At 39.1% G+C, this 16,884-nt stretch overlaps 2 protein-coding genes across 2 annotated transcripts in view; one reads left to right on the forward strand and one right to left on the reverse strand.

The window, feature by feature from the left end:
• Positions 1 to 16,884, reverse strand: part of cenpp (centromere protein P) — an 84,929-nt gene that overhangs the window by 53,705 nt on the left and 14,340 nt on the right. The window lies entirely within an intron of this gene.
• Positions 8,785 to 16,379, forward strand: ogna (osteoglycin, paralog a). Its single transcript, XM_085776927.1, has 6 exons — positions 8,785 to 9,072; positions 11,244 to 11,307; positions 11,989 to 12,153; positions 12,872 to 13,074; positions 13,656 to 13,748; positions 13,842 to 16,379. The coding sequence occupies exons 1-6, from the start codon at positions 8,917 to 8,919 to the stop codon at positions 14,010 to 14,012; spliced, it is 852 nt and encodes a 283-aa protein (XP_085633053.1). The 5' UTR covers positions 8,785 to 8,916; the 3' UTR covers positions 14,013 to 16,379.

The following is a 16,884-nucleotide window of genomic DNA, read 5'->3' on the forward strand; positions in this document are numbered from 1 at the left end:
TATTGTTTATCCTGCGAGGTTTAAAAAAAACAGACAAAAGTCAAACAACACATGTTGGAAAAATACAGCTCCACATAAAGGCAGACTTTTATGGTACTCAGTTCAACCTCCTTGGTTTGTGACTGCCTCACGTGAGCACAATTCAGTGTTATTGGAGGGGTGCACCTATTACCTCTGCTCAGCTCAAATGAGTGGTGTAGGCAAACGACTGTTCTGTGTTCAAAACAACAACCAATGAAAGACAATTTTAAAGATCCTAAAATAAGCTGTTGGCGTCTGTTCACCCATCTAAACCACAGATTCCACGAAGATCCCAGGGAACCTTCATGAACAGTGTTAAGATTTTTTTTTGCAGAAAAATGATGTTAATGTGCATTTAAGCACTGTATTACCCCAACCCCTATACCTGCCTCATCTCCAGTGGGTATTATTGGAAGACCCTCCTCGCTTGGTGCCTAGGTGTTTTGTTTAAGCAGAGAGCTGACAGTAAATCTCATGCTGAGATAAGAACTTCCAGGCTTGGGGAACTATAAGAAGCGCTTTACAGTAAACAGTCAGCTGCTACAGACGTCACAGCAGACCTTGATATGTGGAAAATATGACATAAACCAAAGATTCTGTGTAATTCACCACACCTGAGTTCAATGGCACTTGAAATCAGGAGACTGACACTGCCTCTCCTTGGCCTGTATGGAGGCAAAAAAGAGTTAAAGAGTCTAATAACCCTGAAGGAAAATGAATAGCTTTGACTGAGCATGTAATAAAAACAAAACAGGAAAGAGTACACATTCAACTCAGCATGTGGACTTTCTTTAAAATTCAAACAAGGACAACATTCTGGCATGGGATAGCTGTCATATCAAACTTATTGGAGGGTAACTGAAAGCAGGCTCCAGGCCAGGCCTGACATCAATTACTGCACCTACACTAGTTTCAATCTAACAGCAATTTATCAGCCATCCTACACAGATCAACTTGTGTAGCATGACAGAGTCATATGAGCAACAGCATACTTCAAATCCTGGCCTTCCTCTCTATGTATCCCCGACATCTGCTCTGCATCTGGCTTTGACAACAGGAACCATACATGGACACAGTGGTTTCTAGTAGAAGCACAACACTACTTTTTAATACAGGACTACAATACACATCAAGCAGTACATCAAAGCAATATGCTATTGGAATCAACTGTTCTGTTTTCCCTAAAGATTCAATTTGCACATAAAAACTGTTATATTTAGAGTCCCTGCTTGTAAAATGCCTATGAAATGGTTCTATTTGTGATTTTAGATGTGACGTACTCAGTTGTACTTGCCTAAAGCAGAAGAGGGGACTTTGGGGAATGGGGACACTTTTTATGAGTACTGATAATAAAAAATAAGAAGAGATTATTGAAATGTTTTCAAAAGAAAACACAACAACCTGACTCTTTAACTGTGAGCTCTGGGGGAAAAAGTAAAATGTTGCAGAAATAATAGTTTGGTTTCTAAAAACCAAAGTGGTGGTCTCCTTGTGGAGGCTGCAGTTGTTCTGTTTTAACCATCAGGTCGTCCTCAGATCCTCAGGGACTGAATTCCAAGGCTGAATGCCAGTATTTGAACCAAGGCTCAGCATAAGGAAAAAGACTCAAACCTACAGTAAATAGGAAGACAGAAAGCTTCTTCTGCACAGGGGTTTACCTCCAGGAGATAAAAACACAGACCAAGAGTAATACAGACCTGAGAACTAATTCTATTTATCATTTAAAACACTCATTTCTTGGAAAAACTAGTGCAATTCAACTTGTGGACCATCTGAGGGAATGACTCAAATGACTTATATTGTTAAAAAGAGTAATGTCAATATGAAAACTAAAGATAAAATATGAGTCATACACAGTCTGCAATGTTAAGTTTAAATGGATCATAAATCTTAAATACCACTTTCAGCATTTTCCTTATAAATTAATGGAGGATTAAGAGCAACACATTCTGCTAAGTCATCATTGTTCCTTTAACCACGGCTTTTTCACTACATAGGCCATGTGTTTATTGTTGTTACCATGACAATAAAGATCCTCCCACATTAATAAAGTGGTTATTGTAAAGAAATGATTTCCCAAAATTAAGTAAGACATTTCTGTGGCTAAACTTAACAAAACTGCCATTCCACAACACTTAACAGCATGTTTCCTATTGTAACCACCTGCCACCATAAAGATGCATACAGATTTGCGTAGGCGTTCTTTTGGGTCGTATCAGAGACGAGAGACGAATTAGTTTGGTCGTCCAGGGTGTAGGACCTTGACATTCGCTTGCCCTGTCTGTGTGGTGTTTTGGTGCCTAGCACAGGTGTATTATTGTCTCCCTCCAACTTCTTGCTTCTTTAGAAAACAAAATAGTTTTATTCGTGAAATGCATAACAATGCAAGCCACACTGTTTGACAAAATGTACAATGTGATGTGACCATTTATGAGGCAATCACTGGGCAGGCCTACACGGAACAAAAATTGTGTTGTCATTTTGTGTGTCTGGATATCTTGGTCCTTTAAACATCCCTTTAGAGTTGCATTCATTGGTTTTTTGGCCACTGAGATCACAAAACCTCCCTATGAAATTTCCATAAGCAAACGCCTAAGCTCATGAGAGCATAGACACTGAGAAATTGTTGCACAAAACCAAAAATAAAAGGCTAAAAAGCTTGTGTGATCATTATATAAGTCTGTTTCTTCTCTTTTTGGTTTTAAATGGAGCCTAATCAGGGAATTGAAGTAGTAGTTTTGTCTCAGCCATTTAATTTGAAAAACATGTAAGACTCATTACATAACAAGTCTGTGAGCTAAAATAAAAAACTTTAGGGTCTGCAGTGGCGGCAACCCAGGGCTGACGGCTGGCTGTGTCACGGGTAAAACACAGAGCTCTCAGTGGTGGGTTAATACATCATGTCAGTTGTCAGCCAGGCTCATGCAGACCCACACTGTTTAATGCCTAACCAGGTGGTCCGCTGTGTGTTCAAAGCTCCACTGCAGTCAAATGTGCGTCTGTATGTGGAGTGAATTCACTGACGTATGTTTTTTTTTTGTCTAGGCTGCCTTCAGTCTGCCGTTATGCATCGCTCACTTACACCTGTCACCCTGAAACCAAGCCCACCGTTACGTGGTCCACAGCTGTCAGAAGAAATAAGCCTGAGAAAAGTCTACCAATAAGATGATTGTGTTTTTTATGATAGAAAAGTGATGTCTCTGGAACAAGCAACCTAAAGGATTACAACAAAGGCTCTGAAAAAAGTTCTCTGATTTTACAAGTCTGCTGAAAAATAGCACTTTACAACTGACTTCTACTCTGACAGCAGAGAGGATTTTTTATTTTAGGACGCAGTGTACTGTAAACAGATGTACCACTTGCTCCTCTGTTGTACTTCAGAATAAGTAGCAGCTCTAGGGGTAGGGTTAGTATTTGTTTCAGTAACCACAGGTGTTGAGAGTTCATTTGGGACACAATTCTGAAGGATGTAAACGGTAAATGTGTTAGATTCTTCAAACAAACAACGTTTTGCTTTATAGTGTTCACACTTGTTTTAAATGACTAATTTAGAGAGGTGAGTCACGATAATTATCCAAATGGGTATAATGGCGCATAATGGCGCATACTTTTAGATAGTCTCTCCTTGAGAACTGTTGCACATGACTAGCCCAAATTAGACCAATACTGGACCAGTTTGTGCTTAGGGATGGGCGATATGGACTAAAAAATGTATCACGATAATTTCTGACATTTATCCCGGTAACGATAAAAGTGACGATAAAAAATACCAATTCACTGTACTGCAAAACTGTAATGACTCAAATCAAACAAGTTTGAAATGTGAGAACAGATTCAACATTTATTCAAATGCTGAAGCCTCGTTTAGCAACGAGCTCCTCGTTCTCAGCTCCGCCTTCAACCATGTTTGTTATTGTTCTTCACGTGAGCCTAAGAGGTCGGTCTGCACGCAGGTACCTGTCACGTGAGCTGGGCTGCGAGTGCGTGGTTGCACACAACGTCATCAAACGGGAGTAAATCTGAATACAATAAAGTAAAAAAAAAAAAAAAACGTCATCAACTGGAATTTATCGTTATTACCGCGATATGACAAATTCTTATCGTGGGAAAATTTTTTGACGGTATATCGCAAATGGTAAAATATCGCCCATTCCTATTTGTGCTACCATGTGGGAAGTAAAAATCACATTCCTTTTTGTCAATGCCTCTCTTTAGTCATACAGTCACCATCCATCTGCCATCCCATCCAAACATAACACTATTCTTCCATGTCTTACCAAAGAGTTACATATTTTCAATGTAGCTTTCATGTTCTAAGTTTCACTCATGTTTACATGGAGCAAGTCAACATGACAGAAAAAAATATGTGTTTAGTGTGTTGTTGTGGGTGGCTTTCCCCATTCAGATTATTTTATTGTGCAATGGAATACCAGTGAAACCACCCTGACAGCTAAACTCTGGTATAGAAAATTAGTAGACAGTAAAAACATTCTCCAGTTGCTGGCCCTTTTCCCAGAGTCATAAAAGTTTAAAGGTGTTCATAATTGCTAACACACCTGTAACAGTCTGGGCTCATGTTCCTTGGATGTTTATATCTGGGCCCCCTTCTTTTCCTCTGCTCTTGAAGGCTGAAATAGTCACCTGTTTTCTATTTAACTGTTTTGCTGTTAAACTTCAGTCTTTGCTCCCTTGCTCTGCCTGTTTATAGTGAAATGGTGTCTCTCATCATTCCACTTCACCATAGGGACAACACCGAAAACAGCAAATTCTCCAGAACTGCTCTGGGGAAGCCCAGCATCCCTCTGACTTGACAACCAAAGTTGAAATCAACCCAAGAACAGCTGGACCTTAGCAGCTGTTGAACACACTGAGTGAACAGAGTCTCTTCATTTTTATTACTAAGAATCTCTTGGCCTTTCTGTTTTGGAAACTTCTCCCATGCTTCTTTTAATGGCATTTTCCAGTAATTCTGTTTCTGATTCATTTCTGACGTGTTTTTTTGTGTGTGTTTATTATATTAGCTGTTATTTATTCATGTATTATTGTCTGCACATCACTTCGTAACTTTAAAAAAAACGAGGCTGTAGAGGTCTGATACACATTAAACCAGAGAGAATCACTGATTAAAGAGATGAACAGCTGAGATATGACTTGTCCAAGATGTTCTCACGATATCTTCTAGCGATTGTTATTCAGTTCACTCAGACCGCCAAGAACCTATTCACCTTTTTCTACAATTTTTTGGAGCATTTCCACTCGTTCTACGATACACCGTTCTACGATGCAACGCTCCACAATACAACCTTCTACGATACAACGTTCTTCAATACGACATTCTACGAGACAACACTTTACAGCACAGTGCCATGCCATGGTTAGTTAACTTAAAACAATTTTTTCAACGATGCAAAACTAACTTAAACTAATTGCAGATAAAATTTGCTTAGTTTTAGTTTTCTTAGAGATGGCTTGCAGGAAGAAAACGCCACAGCTCAATATGGGACGACTTCCAGTACGACCCACAGGTAGATGAGAGTGAATGTAACATCATGAGGACTGATGGGGACATTTATGGGATGAAACTCAAATGGAAAAATCCCACAAATTTGGAAGTTCATCTTCAGAGGTCTCACAGAGGCTTTCTCCCAATACCTGAAAGACTAAAACTAGACTAAATAAGACTAAGACTAGATTAAAAAAAAAAACTAGTCAATTCCTCAAAAATAAAAACTAAACTAAACCTGCTTAATCACTTGTTTAATTTAAAAATATAATAACCTTGGTGCCATGAGATCAAACTGCTGATTCTCATCCCAGTCACCTCACATCTAACTGCAAATTGCTGCTGCATGCGTCCAGCTCTTATTGTCATGAAATTGGGGTTACATTCACAAGTGAGGGTAAGATGGACTGGGATATCAACAGGAGGATTGTTCCATTGATAGCAGTCATGTCGAGATGCTTAAGAAGAAGGAAAGACAGGAAACCCAGAAGTCCAGAATAACCTTGCAGAAGAACCACTGCTCTGTTGAACTGAAAGGTGATGTTACAGGATGCGGGATGAAAACCTCCTACACACCGTCTTCTGGAGTTTTCTGAATACATGTGACAGGTACAATGCATTATAAAGAGGGAAGAGAGGTGATGTAATGGGTTAAGTACACAGAAGGTAGGGCTGCACGATTAATCATATTTTCACCGTCATTGCAATGTCAACGTGCACAATAAACACATTGCAAAAGGTCGCCTGAAATGTGATGAGTACATTTTAGGGTCGCACATTTGAATTTTTTTTCCTGACTGTAACCAACGCTCATTACCGATTATTATTATAAATCTTTTTTAATTCACATGCAGACGTCCGTGTATGTTGTCGCCTGACCTTCCTTCACGGGGACTGCGCTGCACACACCCCCATGAGTGAGCTCCATGCATCCACGTGGCATCGATCAATCGTCATATTTGTTCTAGCACAACTTCTCCTGTTCAGTCGACTTGCTGATATCGTGCAGGCCTAACAGAAAGCATATTGTTATGTTTTTGGTGGCCTGTCCCACATGGTCCAGTTACTGTTGACAAATCAGTCAAGAGAACTGAAGAGCTCCAAGAGCTAAGAACCCGTTGTTGAATGTCAGCTCCCACCACTAAAATGGCCAAAATCTTGTGTCATGAAGTATGTGTTGCTCTACCTGGGAAGTTATATAAGACAATCAAATGAATTATACATATCAGAAAACAGAGCTGAAAATAAGATTTGAAATGCTCAAAGATGAAAGGCATCTGAAGTTTTGAACAACATTCTCATTCAAGACACCTCAGCACCAGGAAGGAAGCAATAAGGAAACCAAATGCTGCTGCTAGAGGGACTGTTGTAGTTCCAGTCACACAAACAGTGAGAAACAGATTCCTCAGTTGTTTTCGATCAAGCTTCTTATGACAGTTCTAGGCTATGCAGCAACAACATTTTAAACAAACAGGACACTTAATATTAGTTAATAGTAAGCTCAATATACAATGAATTATATATTAGCCTATGCCTACTATATCATGTAGGCCTACTTATTCACCTTTAGGTAAGATGATGGAGGAGTTTCTTTCTTTCTTTCTATTTTTTTTCTTTGTGGACGTCGCGGGCCGGATTGTGATGGCCCACGGGCCGTGTTCAGCCGTAAAAGGCCCAGGTCTGGTGTAAACTAATCTGTATCCGTTCCTTGACATCATAACCACAATAAAGAATTTCCTAGTGGTTATCACTGCTGAAATCATTCATATGGAGAAGTGTGACATCTGAAAATGAAACTCATCACAATTGGTGCTGGTAACCACAAGACTCTACAGCAGCTTCAGTGCTCCCCGTCCTTTATCAGTATTCCCTCATTTGGTCTTTTGATGCATGATGAAGGTGGAGAGTGATTTGTTAATAATGTGTTGTTCGAGCAACAGTCTTTGGGACAACTTCCTTGTAATCGATTCTCAAAGCCCGTGGCACTGTGCAAGGATGGGATTAGATAATGCTGTCTAACGCATTGTCAAACATTTAAGGGGACAATAAAAGAGTTATAAAAGAGTCTCATATTAATGTGGATGAATCTACGTTACCCACACTTGTTAATGGGTCCATTTTCGATAAATATATTGTTTTGTCTTTATAGTTATTTTTTTGATATTATTATTTAGTGGTCGACTCGCACAGCATTTCCTACTTTCGGTTTTCCGGACACTGAAATAACGCATAACGGTCATGGAAATAACGCCACCGAATCGCCGTTTATGGTTGGAACTACGACGGTATCCGATTGTCTTCGAACCTCCGACTTTCATTCTTGATGAATGAAAACATTCTTAGCAAATTTTTTCGCTTTTGTCCGTCTTGCGCCGGTCCAAGAATTTCACTGTGCGCGCGGAGGCTCATGGGAAAGTAGTGTGAAAACACTTCGCTTTCCAAAACTCCTCATTGTCCCTTTAACCTCCAATAGATGGTCAATCCCCTAAAGGTTCACTTGAACCCCTCTAAAGGTAAACTGGCATCAGGTCAGTGGCCAACCTCCTGACGTAGCTTAACACCTCCTTGATGTCTCTATATCTCTACATCTAAAATAAATTATGCGTAAGATAGAAAGACATCGTTGTTTATGTTGATCCATTGGAACCATGACAATTCAAAGATTTTGCCATTTTGGCTGAGTAACATTGCTGTTCCACACACATTTGATGTGTTGATAATTTAAAAGTGGTGAGGGTACTGAGTAAGATCAGCAATAAGCTGAAATTTAGTCACTCTGACTCATCCAGAAAGCAAAACAGATTTGACTGCTGGTCAGTTCAGCTGCTAAATGTGTTGTCTGCCCAAAGGCTCAGAGAAAAACAGGACCAGTGAAGAAAAAAACACACTCATCCAGCCTAATGAAAGATAGGTTGGTTATTACGAGTCATTACTGAGTGGCTGGGCAGAGACCACAAACATTCCTCCTGACAAAACACACTCACACTGTGGTTGTCACTTTCTTTTTTTCTGCTTTCTCTGCAGTTTCTGAGGTGCATGTTTTTTCCTGTACATTTTTAAGGGACATTTCACTGAAAAAACATTTAAGTCTCTCTGTCACCTTGTCCTTTTCCATATAGTATGCCTCTTTTTTGTATCTACCTTTCCTTTTTTGTATACCCTGTCTATGTCTTGGTTTCTCTTATGGCAGATGGATGGTGGGTGGTCAGGGAAGGGTTAAGTGGTCTGTTCTACAAACTCTGCTTTAGGAGTCTGCTAGAAGCTACTGGTTCAGCCTTTAAATACAGTCGTTTGACACATCCCAACAGGGGCTCGTAGCTGAGAGCAGCTGCTGACCCAAACTCAGGCTTTAAGGCAAGCTGGTGTGTCAGCATCCCACTGCTTTGGACAGCATGAAGGCTTTCTTATTCACCTGTATGCTGGTGCCATGGCTGGTGGCAGCCTCGGCCAGGAGGTCTGACCAGGACTCACAGCTGATACCAGGATCTCTACCTGGCAGGGAGCTGAATGGATACTTCAGTGACAATTTTAAATCAAGGAGGGCTAGGGTAAGAACTGTCCTTTTCACTTATTGCTTATGTGTCAGAGAAGGTCTGGTCTAAATTATGTATTTTGTTCAAGCTTCATCACATTTTTCACAACTAGTCCAATGTCTGCAAGTAAACTATTTTGACAAGTAATGTCTTCCTAAATTTTCTTTACAGTTGTTATTGTTAGATAATAGTTGAAGATGGGTTATTGAGTGGATACAAATACATTTTACACACAAATAGAAATGAAATGAAACTTTTTGTATGGATTCAAATCAAAAAGAATTTCTGCTCACAGGGTTAAGAAAAAAAGAAAAGAGACGATCAAAGACAGATGGAAAAATATAGAATAATGAGACATGACTTATTGCTGGAGAAAGGGGATTAGGTCATACATGATAGTTGGCAATATTGAAAACCAATAATCCTGTCACATTATTCAAAAATCTAGTAATCACTTTATGGTTTAGTCGTTTAATTTGTTTTATCCAACTTGGTAACGACAGAACCTGTCAGCACTTGACTTCATCTGCCCTCCATAATTCATTCAGCTCACACGCACGCATGCACACACACACACACACACACACACACACACACACACACACACACACTCACACACCTTGCTCCGTCTAAGTTGTTCTTCCACCAGACAAACCAAACCCTGCCTGAACCACACTAACCCACAACTAACCACACTTTTCAAGAACTATTTGGCTGAACCAAACCCAAAGTCTGCTCTGGCTGATCCTTTGGGAAACACTCACAGGAAGTGGAAAACCCACAAACAACCCAGAAAATGGGAAGGAAAGAAAGAAGTGTGAGAGAATATGGCAATGAAATGTAACTTCAGTTTTAATGAGTCACAAATTCATTTAGGACCATCTGTTTTTCATTTCTGTCTGATTCTGTCTGAGCTAGAGCCTTCACAGACAAACCCGGTGCCCTACTGCTGATACTACTTAAGCACTTGTGTTTACTTTTTTTCCCTTCCATTATTTTGAGGTCCAATCAGTTAGTTCAGAGATCAGAAACAGGTTTGATGATGGTATTTCTCTCAGAGATACTAGACACAAGACAAAGAATGCAGAAAACCTTAAAAACAACCTGTTTCCCATTGGCTTCTGTGTGCAACACTACAGCATTATTGGTCATGGGTCATTGTAAGCACAAAGATATTACCAAAAACAGATGGACTGAACAGGCATGCTTACTTATACATAACAGCTAATTTGTCTGGAACGTCAGAGTCAAGACATCAGTGTCAGTGACAAATAAACTCAACTCAAACTCAGATAACAACATTTAAGGCAGCAAGCAAGTACCCAGCTGCAGAATATACAGTTAGTGGGACTGCGGGCCAATGCTATCCACTCCAGGAGATCAATGTTAGGTTGGTGATAATGGGGACACTCAGTGGAGTCCGTCTTCAGACTGACAGCAAAACAGTGTCAGAAATCACAGCCACTTCATTGTTTTCAGACGAGCCACAGATGCAGAGGCAACAAAGCAAAACAGTTAAACCTGGATAAACTTTGGCAGAAACATCATCCCATCCAATTGCTTTTGTGGAAACATCATCCAAGAATGCACTGCAGTAACCAATCAGACACATTCAAGCACACATTCCTGTAAAATGACTCTAAAATTCTTTGTGGGTGTAATTACTGTTCTCCCAGGGATGGAGAATAAAATGATAAAGATGAAAAATTAGAAAAACTGAAAAATTTGGTCTTACTGAAATTGGATCTCTTGGATTCAGATTCACCTCGGCTGTACTTGAAGCAGCACATCACCACAAACAAAGGACCTTTCTGTAAGCAGATGGTCTAAATGCCCACCTAACTCAACAGAATCTCTAATAAACTAAGCTAACCTATTCTCTAATGATTAACACCACTCTTACCAGTCTTACTGTTTACAAATTCACAACAATAACACTTGCTATCTCCATCAATGTAAACTGTAAGAAGAAAACTCAAGTCCACATTCTCTCACATGCTGGTGTTACTGACTCTCGACTGAGCCAAGCACAGTACAGAGCAAATATTTACACGCATGAAATATTAAATGGTACAATGTGTATTAAGCATTTATACAAAACTGATCCCCTAACACTGGCAGTGTCAATGTTTTGCTCTAGTCAATAAGCTGGTCAGTATATAAACAGGCCATGTTTTCTCCTGCAGAGGGCCCTGCCTCCTGCTGATGAACCAGATGACAGCCCAACAACAGGAGAAGCAGATGTTTTAGGTAAGACAAAGACCTGGTTCAATCAGCATCGATTGATTTGACACACACACAAAAATCTACTTGAAATGATCAGAGTAATTGAAAATTGCTGTCCTACTGTAGTGTGAGCTGGTTTATGGTTTAAAGGTTGGGAAAAGACACTTGAAAACACATTGCAGATTTTTTTCGCCTTTAGGTTTGAATCCAGAAATGTGTATTGGCCAAAAGCAATTCCAAATTGTTTGATGGTTACCGGCCGCTAAAGCCATGAAGCACTGCCCTGTCAGAAACATGAGCCTGCAGAGGGCATATTCATTGAACCTGAACAACTGACGGATAGTAAAACATAGCCTGATTTGATGAATCTCAATTTCTCCTGAGGCATCATGAATCCCCCACCTCCCTTACATCTACATCCCAAATTGTGGTCCAGACTGTCATAATCTATCTGAGCATTGTTGCTAACCATGTTCATGTGCCACAATTTACTCATTTTAGTTCTCTAATGCACAATGCCGTGAAGCAAAAGTAACCTCAAACTGGTTTCATGATCAATTCAAATACCAACTTCTCAAATGTTAGGATCAAACAATTAACTGTAAGACAAAATTTCGCATCCTGCCTGTGACAGTTGTTTAGATAAAGGTAAGCTAGATTCACTGGAGTATTCTTCTTGATGTGTATCTGGTGACTGTGTTGCAGACCTTCCCACTTGCCTGCTGTGTGTGTGTCTGACTGGCTCAGTCTATTGCGAGGAAGTCAGTCCCGACATGACTGCTGTTCCCACTCTGCCTAAAGAGACTGCCTACCTGTATGCCCGCTTTAACAAGATCAAAAAGATCAGCACCAAAGACTTTGCTGATATCCGTAAGTCTAACAACTATCTCCTTTAAAACCTGTTGGTTGCTCAGCCAAATTTGATCATAGTCATGCTGTTAAACACTGACAATTTGTGGTTGATAAGCCAATTCCCACTGAAATTTGAAATTCTGAAAAAATGTAAATTTGTAATGTAATCTTTTTTTCCCCAGCATTTCCAGCATTCAACATTTCTGTATCATTGGACAAGCACAGATTGATTGAAATAATAATGGATTTGATAACTGCTAAAATATTTTTTTAGGAGCAATAATTAAAACATATTTAAAACATTAAGTAATATTGGATTATAATTCTTAACAGCAATACTTGTGAAACAAACAAACAGATAAATAAATAAATAAATATATATGCAGATTACGCAGATAAGGGTTCACTTACTTTTTAACACTGTAAATTATGCCTTTCTCGTATTGGTGTTATAATGATATCCTCAACATGATGGTCTTGGAAACTACTAATAACATAAATGTTGCATTGCAATCTGATGGAATTGCTTGAACTTTTTATAGATTTTAATTATAAGAGACAATTAATCACTATGAGCCTGTATATGTGTGGTCGGTATCATTTGTGACTAAATAGACCATTAAGTGTAAATGGATGACATGATATTTAATTGCAAACATAAATGCAAAGGGATTATAACTTTTATTGCAGCATCAAAAGACCTACATCTTTATGATTGTTTTCCATCTGCTGACAGTGACTTTGAAGAGGATTGACTTGACGGGGAACCTGATTTCAGAGATTGAAGATGGGGCATTTTCTAAACTGATCCTGCTGGAGGAACTGTCCCTGGCTGAGAACAGATTGGTCAAACTTCCGATGCTCCCAAACAAACTCACAACCTTCAATGCAAACTTCAACCACCTCAAAACAAAGGGTGTTAAAGCTAATGCTTTCAAGGTACATATCACTGCCTCCTGACCTTTTCTGAATTCAGAATGCACAAATCCCATCTGAGAAATTAGGATTGTGTCAAATCACAGTTTGTGTGCGACAGCATATCTATCATCGGTGAGTGATCAGCAGAGAAATGCAAACCTAAAAACAAGGGCTCCAGTAATGTGAGTTATTCTCAGCAACATAATGCTGAGAATAAAGACAGTAATACTTCAGGTTACTGATCTGACGCTGTCTTATGGCAACGTTTTCAAACATCACATGAATTCAGCAAGGGGATGTGAAGTTTGGGTTTGGGAATGTAAACTTCTATGCAACAGCTCTGGCTATAAAACAGTTTGCCAGACACAATTGTTTGAACACAGATTGTGGTTATAGTCTTTGCATGATGGAACTAACAACAGAGTACGTAGTATAAAGTCACTTTACCTGACTTGCTGTTAATAAAAGAAATAGCTCTAGCTCCTAACTCTCCCTAAGAACCTGTTAAGTCAAACTCAAAGACACAAGTTCTCAGGAGTAAGACAACTAATAACACCTCATCCATCTACTGGGTGTCTGTGGTGTGAATGTTTCCTCACTAGAAACTGACCAAGCTGGCAAACCTGTACCTTGCGGACAACGAGCTAGAGGCTGTTCCAAACATCCCAGAGAGTGTTCGGAGCTTACACCTACAGGTTTTTAACTTTTACTGCATAACTATAAACAAAACAGACCTTCATATTGCAAATTGTATGTAACAGTCTTGATATGATTTAATTAATTTCCAGAACAACAACATCACGGATGTCAACAAAGACACCTTCTGCAGGTCTAACGACACCTACTACCTACGACTAAGCCTCAGTGAGGTCCGTCTGGATGGAAACCCTGTGTTGTTGTCCAAGAATCCCGACAGCTTCACCTGTATGAAGGTACTGCCCGTTGGACGGTACCGTTGAGGAGGCAGAAACTTTACTGTAGCCCCTTTGTTGCTGACGAAACAGGTTTCCCACAATGCTGGAGGGATACCATGCCGTTATGGATTTTGGGGCACTGGTTATGGTGTCAATGTTTTTACTTCAACAAACCTACAAACAGCTTGTGACACTGTCAGGTCGAAATGAAACCATTCACCAGACTGCTGGTGTAGAACTGAAGGAGTTTCTCTACTCTGGCCTTCATCAATGCTACTGCTTGGTGGAGTAACAGGCATTTGTTTGCAGCAGCGCCTGCAACAAGCTGAACACAAGAGTTGTTGAGAGTCTTAGTTACAGGAATTGGTACGAAACCATCAGAAGTTTTGTGAAGTCCTCGGTATGCTTCAAACCAAAGTTTGTAGGAGCACGTTTAAAATCATTGTTTCTGCTAGTTATGAATGTCCTCACTGAAAGGTAGGATGAAAAGCCTGCCATTATATACTTCTTGTGGCTGCACCAAGCTCCCTCCTTGATCTCTCTTTAACAACTTTGTGTGTTCTGCAACATGTTGAAGTGTTAATGTGATACAAGTGGGCGTAATGGTGAACACTTTCACACAGTCTCCCCTTAAAGAGGTTTTGGAAAAGTGATTGCAGAGCTTAAGAAAGAGGTTCAAAACCTGCCTTCTTTAAAACCGCCACACAAGTGGTCAATCACTGAAATGGTGGACTTAGTTTGTTTGTCTTGGATAAATTACAGCCATCAAAAAGGAGGCTTCAGGTGCTATTAATAAAATTCCATGCAGCACTTTGTTTGAAGCATACTGAAGCATTCACAATGGAAGTGCAAGTGACAAAAAGAAAAGATTTATAAACTCCACAGGTGAGATGCCTACTGAATGTCTTCTGCACAAGTGATTTAATGCCAGAAGAACCGAGGTAAACCCTGGTGTGAATGAGTAGAGAAGCATCAACACCTCCACAGCGACAGTCCAATTTATTGTTTCATTTTGACCTGACGCTGTACTACCTGGATAAATGAAACTACACAAACTGCTTGTGAAACTGAACCAATACACACTTCAGCCGCAGGCCAACAGGCTTGTTGTAACTACCTGCACTTATTAGTTTGACAGTCAACATGAACGTGAAATCAATTTTAAGATAAAAGTATTTTGTTGTTATCAGTAACTTTAAGTTGTAAAGAAAAAGAAACTCAACTTCACAATATTTCTAAAACCTTGATATCTTTGGTGCCTTTAATGATTAGAGTAAAATCTTTCATTTCAGGGTTTTACATTAAATTAACAACAAAATGTCATAGATGTATCTAATGTACAATACTACACTACATAAAATATGTCTACAAGGAGCTTATACAGTAATGGACCTGCATGTTTTCACCTTGCTTTTCATGGGTCAGATTGGATTTCCTTGAGGCAGCCATCACTGCAAGTACAATACATGACCAAAGTGCAGTTTAATATGTGCATTAATGCTGTTGCAGATTAAAATTTCTGGCCTAAAACTGTAGAAAAACTGAGTTTGTGAAAGTTAGGCTAGCTAAACAACAATATCTCTAGACTTTTTCAGTGAACCTCAATTGAATCTAAATATTTTGCAGTACATTTTTCTGTCTTGATGACGGTGGGAGAGAAGATGCTACAGCATCTTCCAAACAGGATTTACAGGATTCAATTCAGTCGTACAAAAAGAATACTTGATACCTGCATGCTGAATTTTAGTCTTTATTTTCTTCAACTGAACCTTGTATCGTGACAGTGGAAAAAGGTTCTGAAATGGCACTTAGAAAAAATAGCCAGTGAGCCTTGTTAACATTTCTCATTACATTCATTTTATGTTGCTTTGAGATTTTTTTCAAGTTCAGACTATTGATCCCAGCTGACTCAGACAGCTGATAAACATTAGGTTGTCTTGAATTGCCAGCAGGAACAGTCTGTAAATACTTTTCTCATTAAGTGTTGTCTCAGAAAAAAATTACTAGAAATAAACACAACGCTCTACCATCTTGTGAATTAATTTCACTCTTAATTATTCCATTACTTACGCTTTTCCATAAGGGCAATGGCTATGTAGACTTGTCTAGCTGCAGACTTTCTTTAGTATTCTGTGACGTAACTTCACTCTGTTCTTTTTAATTTATAGACACCAGTTGAAATGACCTGGGAAGCAACGTATCTATGAACTATAGTAATGTGAAAATTACTCCTCTTTTTTGTCTTCTTTTAAAATGTCTTGCTTGTGTCCCTTACTCTTCCCTTCCAGTAATAAAAAATAACTTTAGAAATTATTACTGATGTGAATAAGATAGTGGTGTACAGGAAGATATGTATGTGACATGGCTATGTTTTAAAGATATTTTAATAAAGTTAAACTTTTTTAATTAAAATGTGTTTACAGCTGTTGTTGGAGTCTGTCTCACACATTTGGTTGAGTGATTTTGATTGGAATAGATTATGATTTAAAGTTCAGCTTCAGATTTCACCTGTAGATACCACCACAACAGGAGATAGATGTTTTGTACATGACTATTGTGACCGCCAGCTTCATTCATTCATACTTAAAAAAAACAATAAGGAAGGCTTGCCTTTGTTAATTACTGAACAGGAGACTTCGGCCTTGCAGTTCTTTCATTCACTGAGAAAGACAAAGGACTTACTGTAGGTAGCTGAGAGCTTCAGTGGAAATGTGTGTTAGGTTTGTACACAGTTGCCCATAAAGTTGGAATAAAATCTAATCATGAAATGACTGTGACAATGTGATTCTTGATAGAGAGTGTATTATCTTCTCAAAACTTTATTGACCAATCTCTTCCAAACAAATCACTGTGAAAATTAAACTTAATAAAAAGAGGAATGTCTCTGAAAACAAACTTCATGGGCAAACATGTATTT

This window comes from Trachurus japonicus, chromosome 5 (genome assembly GCF_045865225.1).
Source record: "Trachurus japonicus isolate A0001 chromosome 5, Traja_1.0".
Classification (NCBI taxonomy): Eukaryota; Metazoa; Chordata; class Actinopteri; order Carangiformes; family Carangidae; genus Trachurus; species Trachurus japonicus.

Bases quoted from the DNA above. Each gene is read 5' to 3' on its own strand.
- ogna (XM_085776927.1), top strand. From the start codon at position 8,917: ATGAAGGCTTTCTTATTCACCTGTATGCTGGTGCCATGGCTGGTGGCA. The intron at 9,073-11,243 runs GTAAGAACTGTC...TTTCTCCTGCAG, and splicing joins TTAAATCAAGGAGGGCTAGG to AGGGCCCTGCCTCCTGCTGA. The intron at 11,308-11,988 runs GTAAGACAAAGA...ACTGTGTTGCAG, and splicing joins AGGAGAAGCAGATGTTTTAG to ACCTTCCCACTTGCCTGCTG.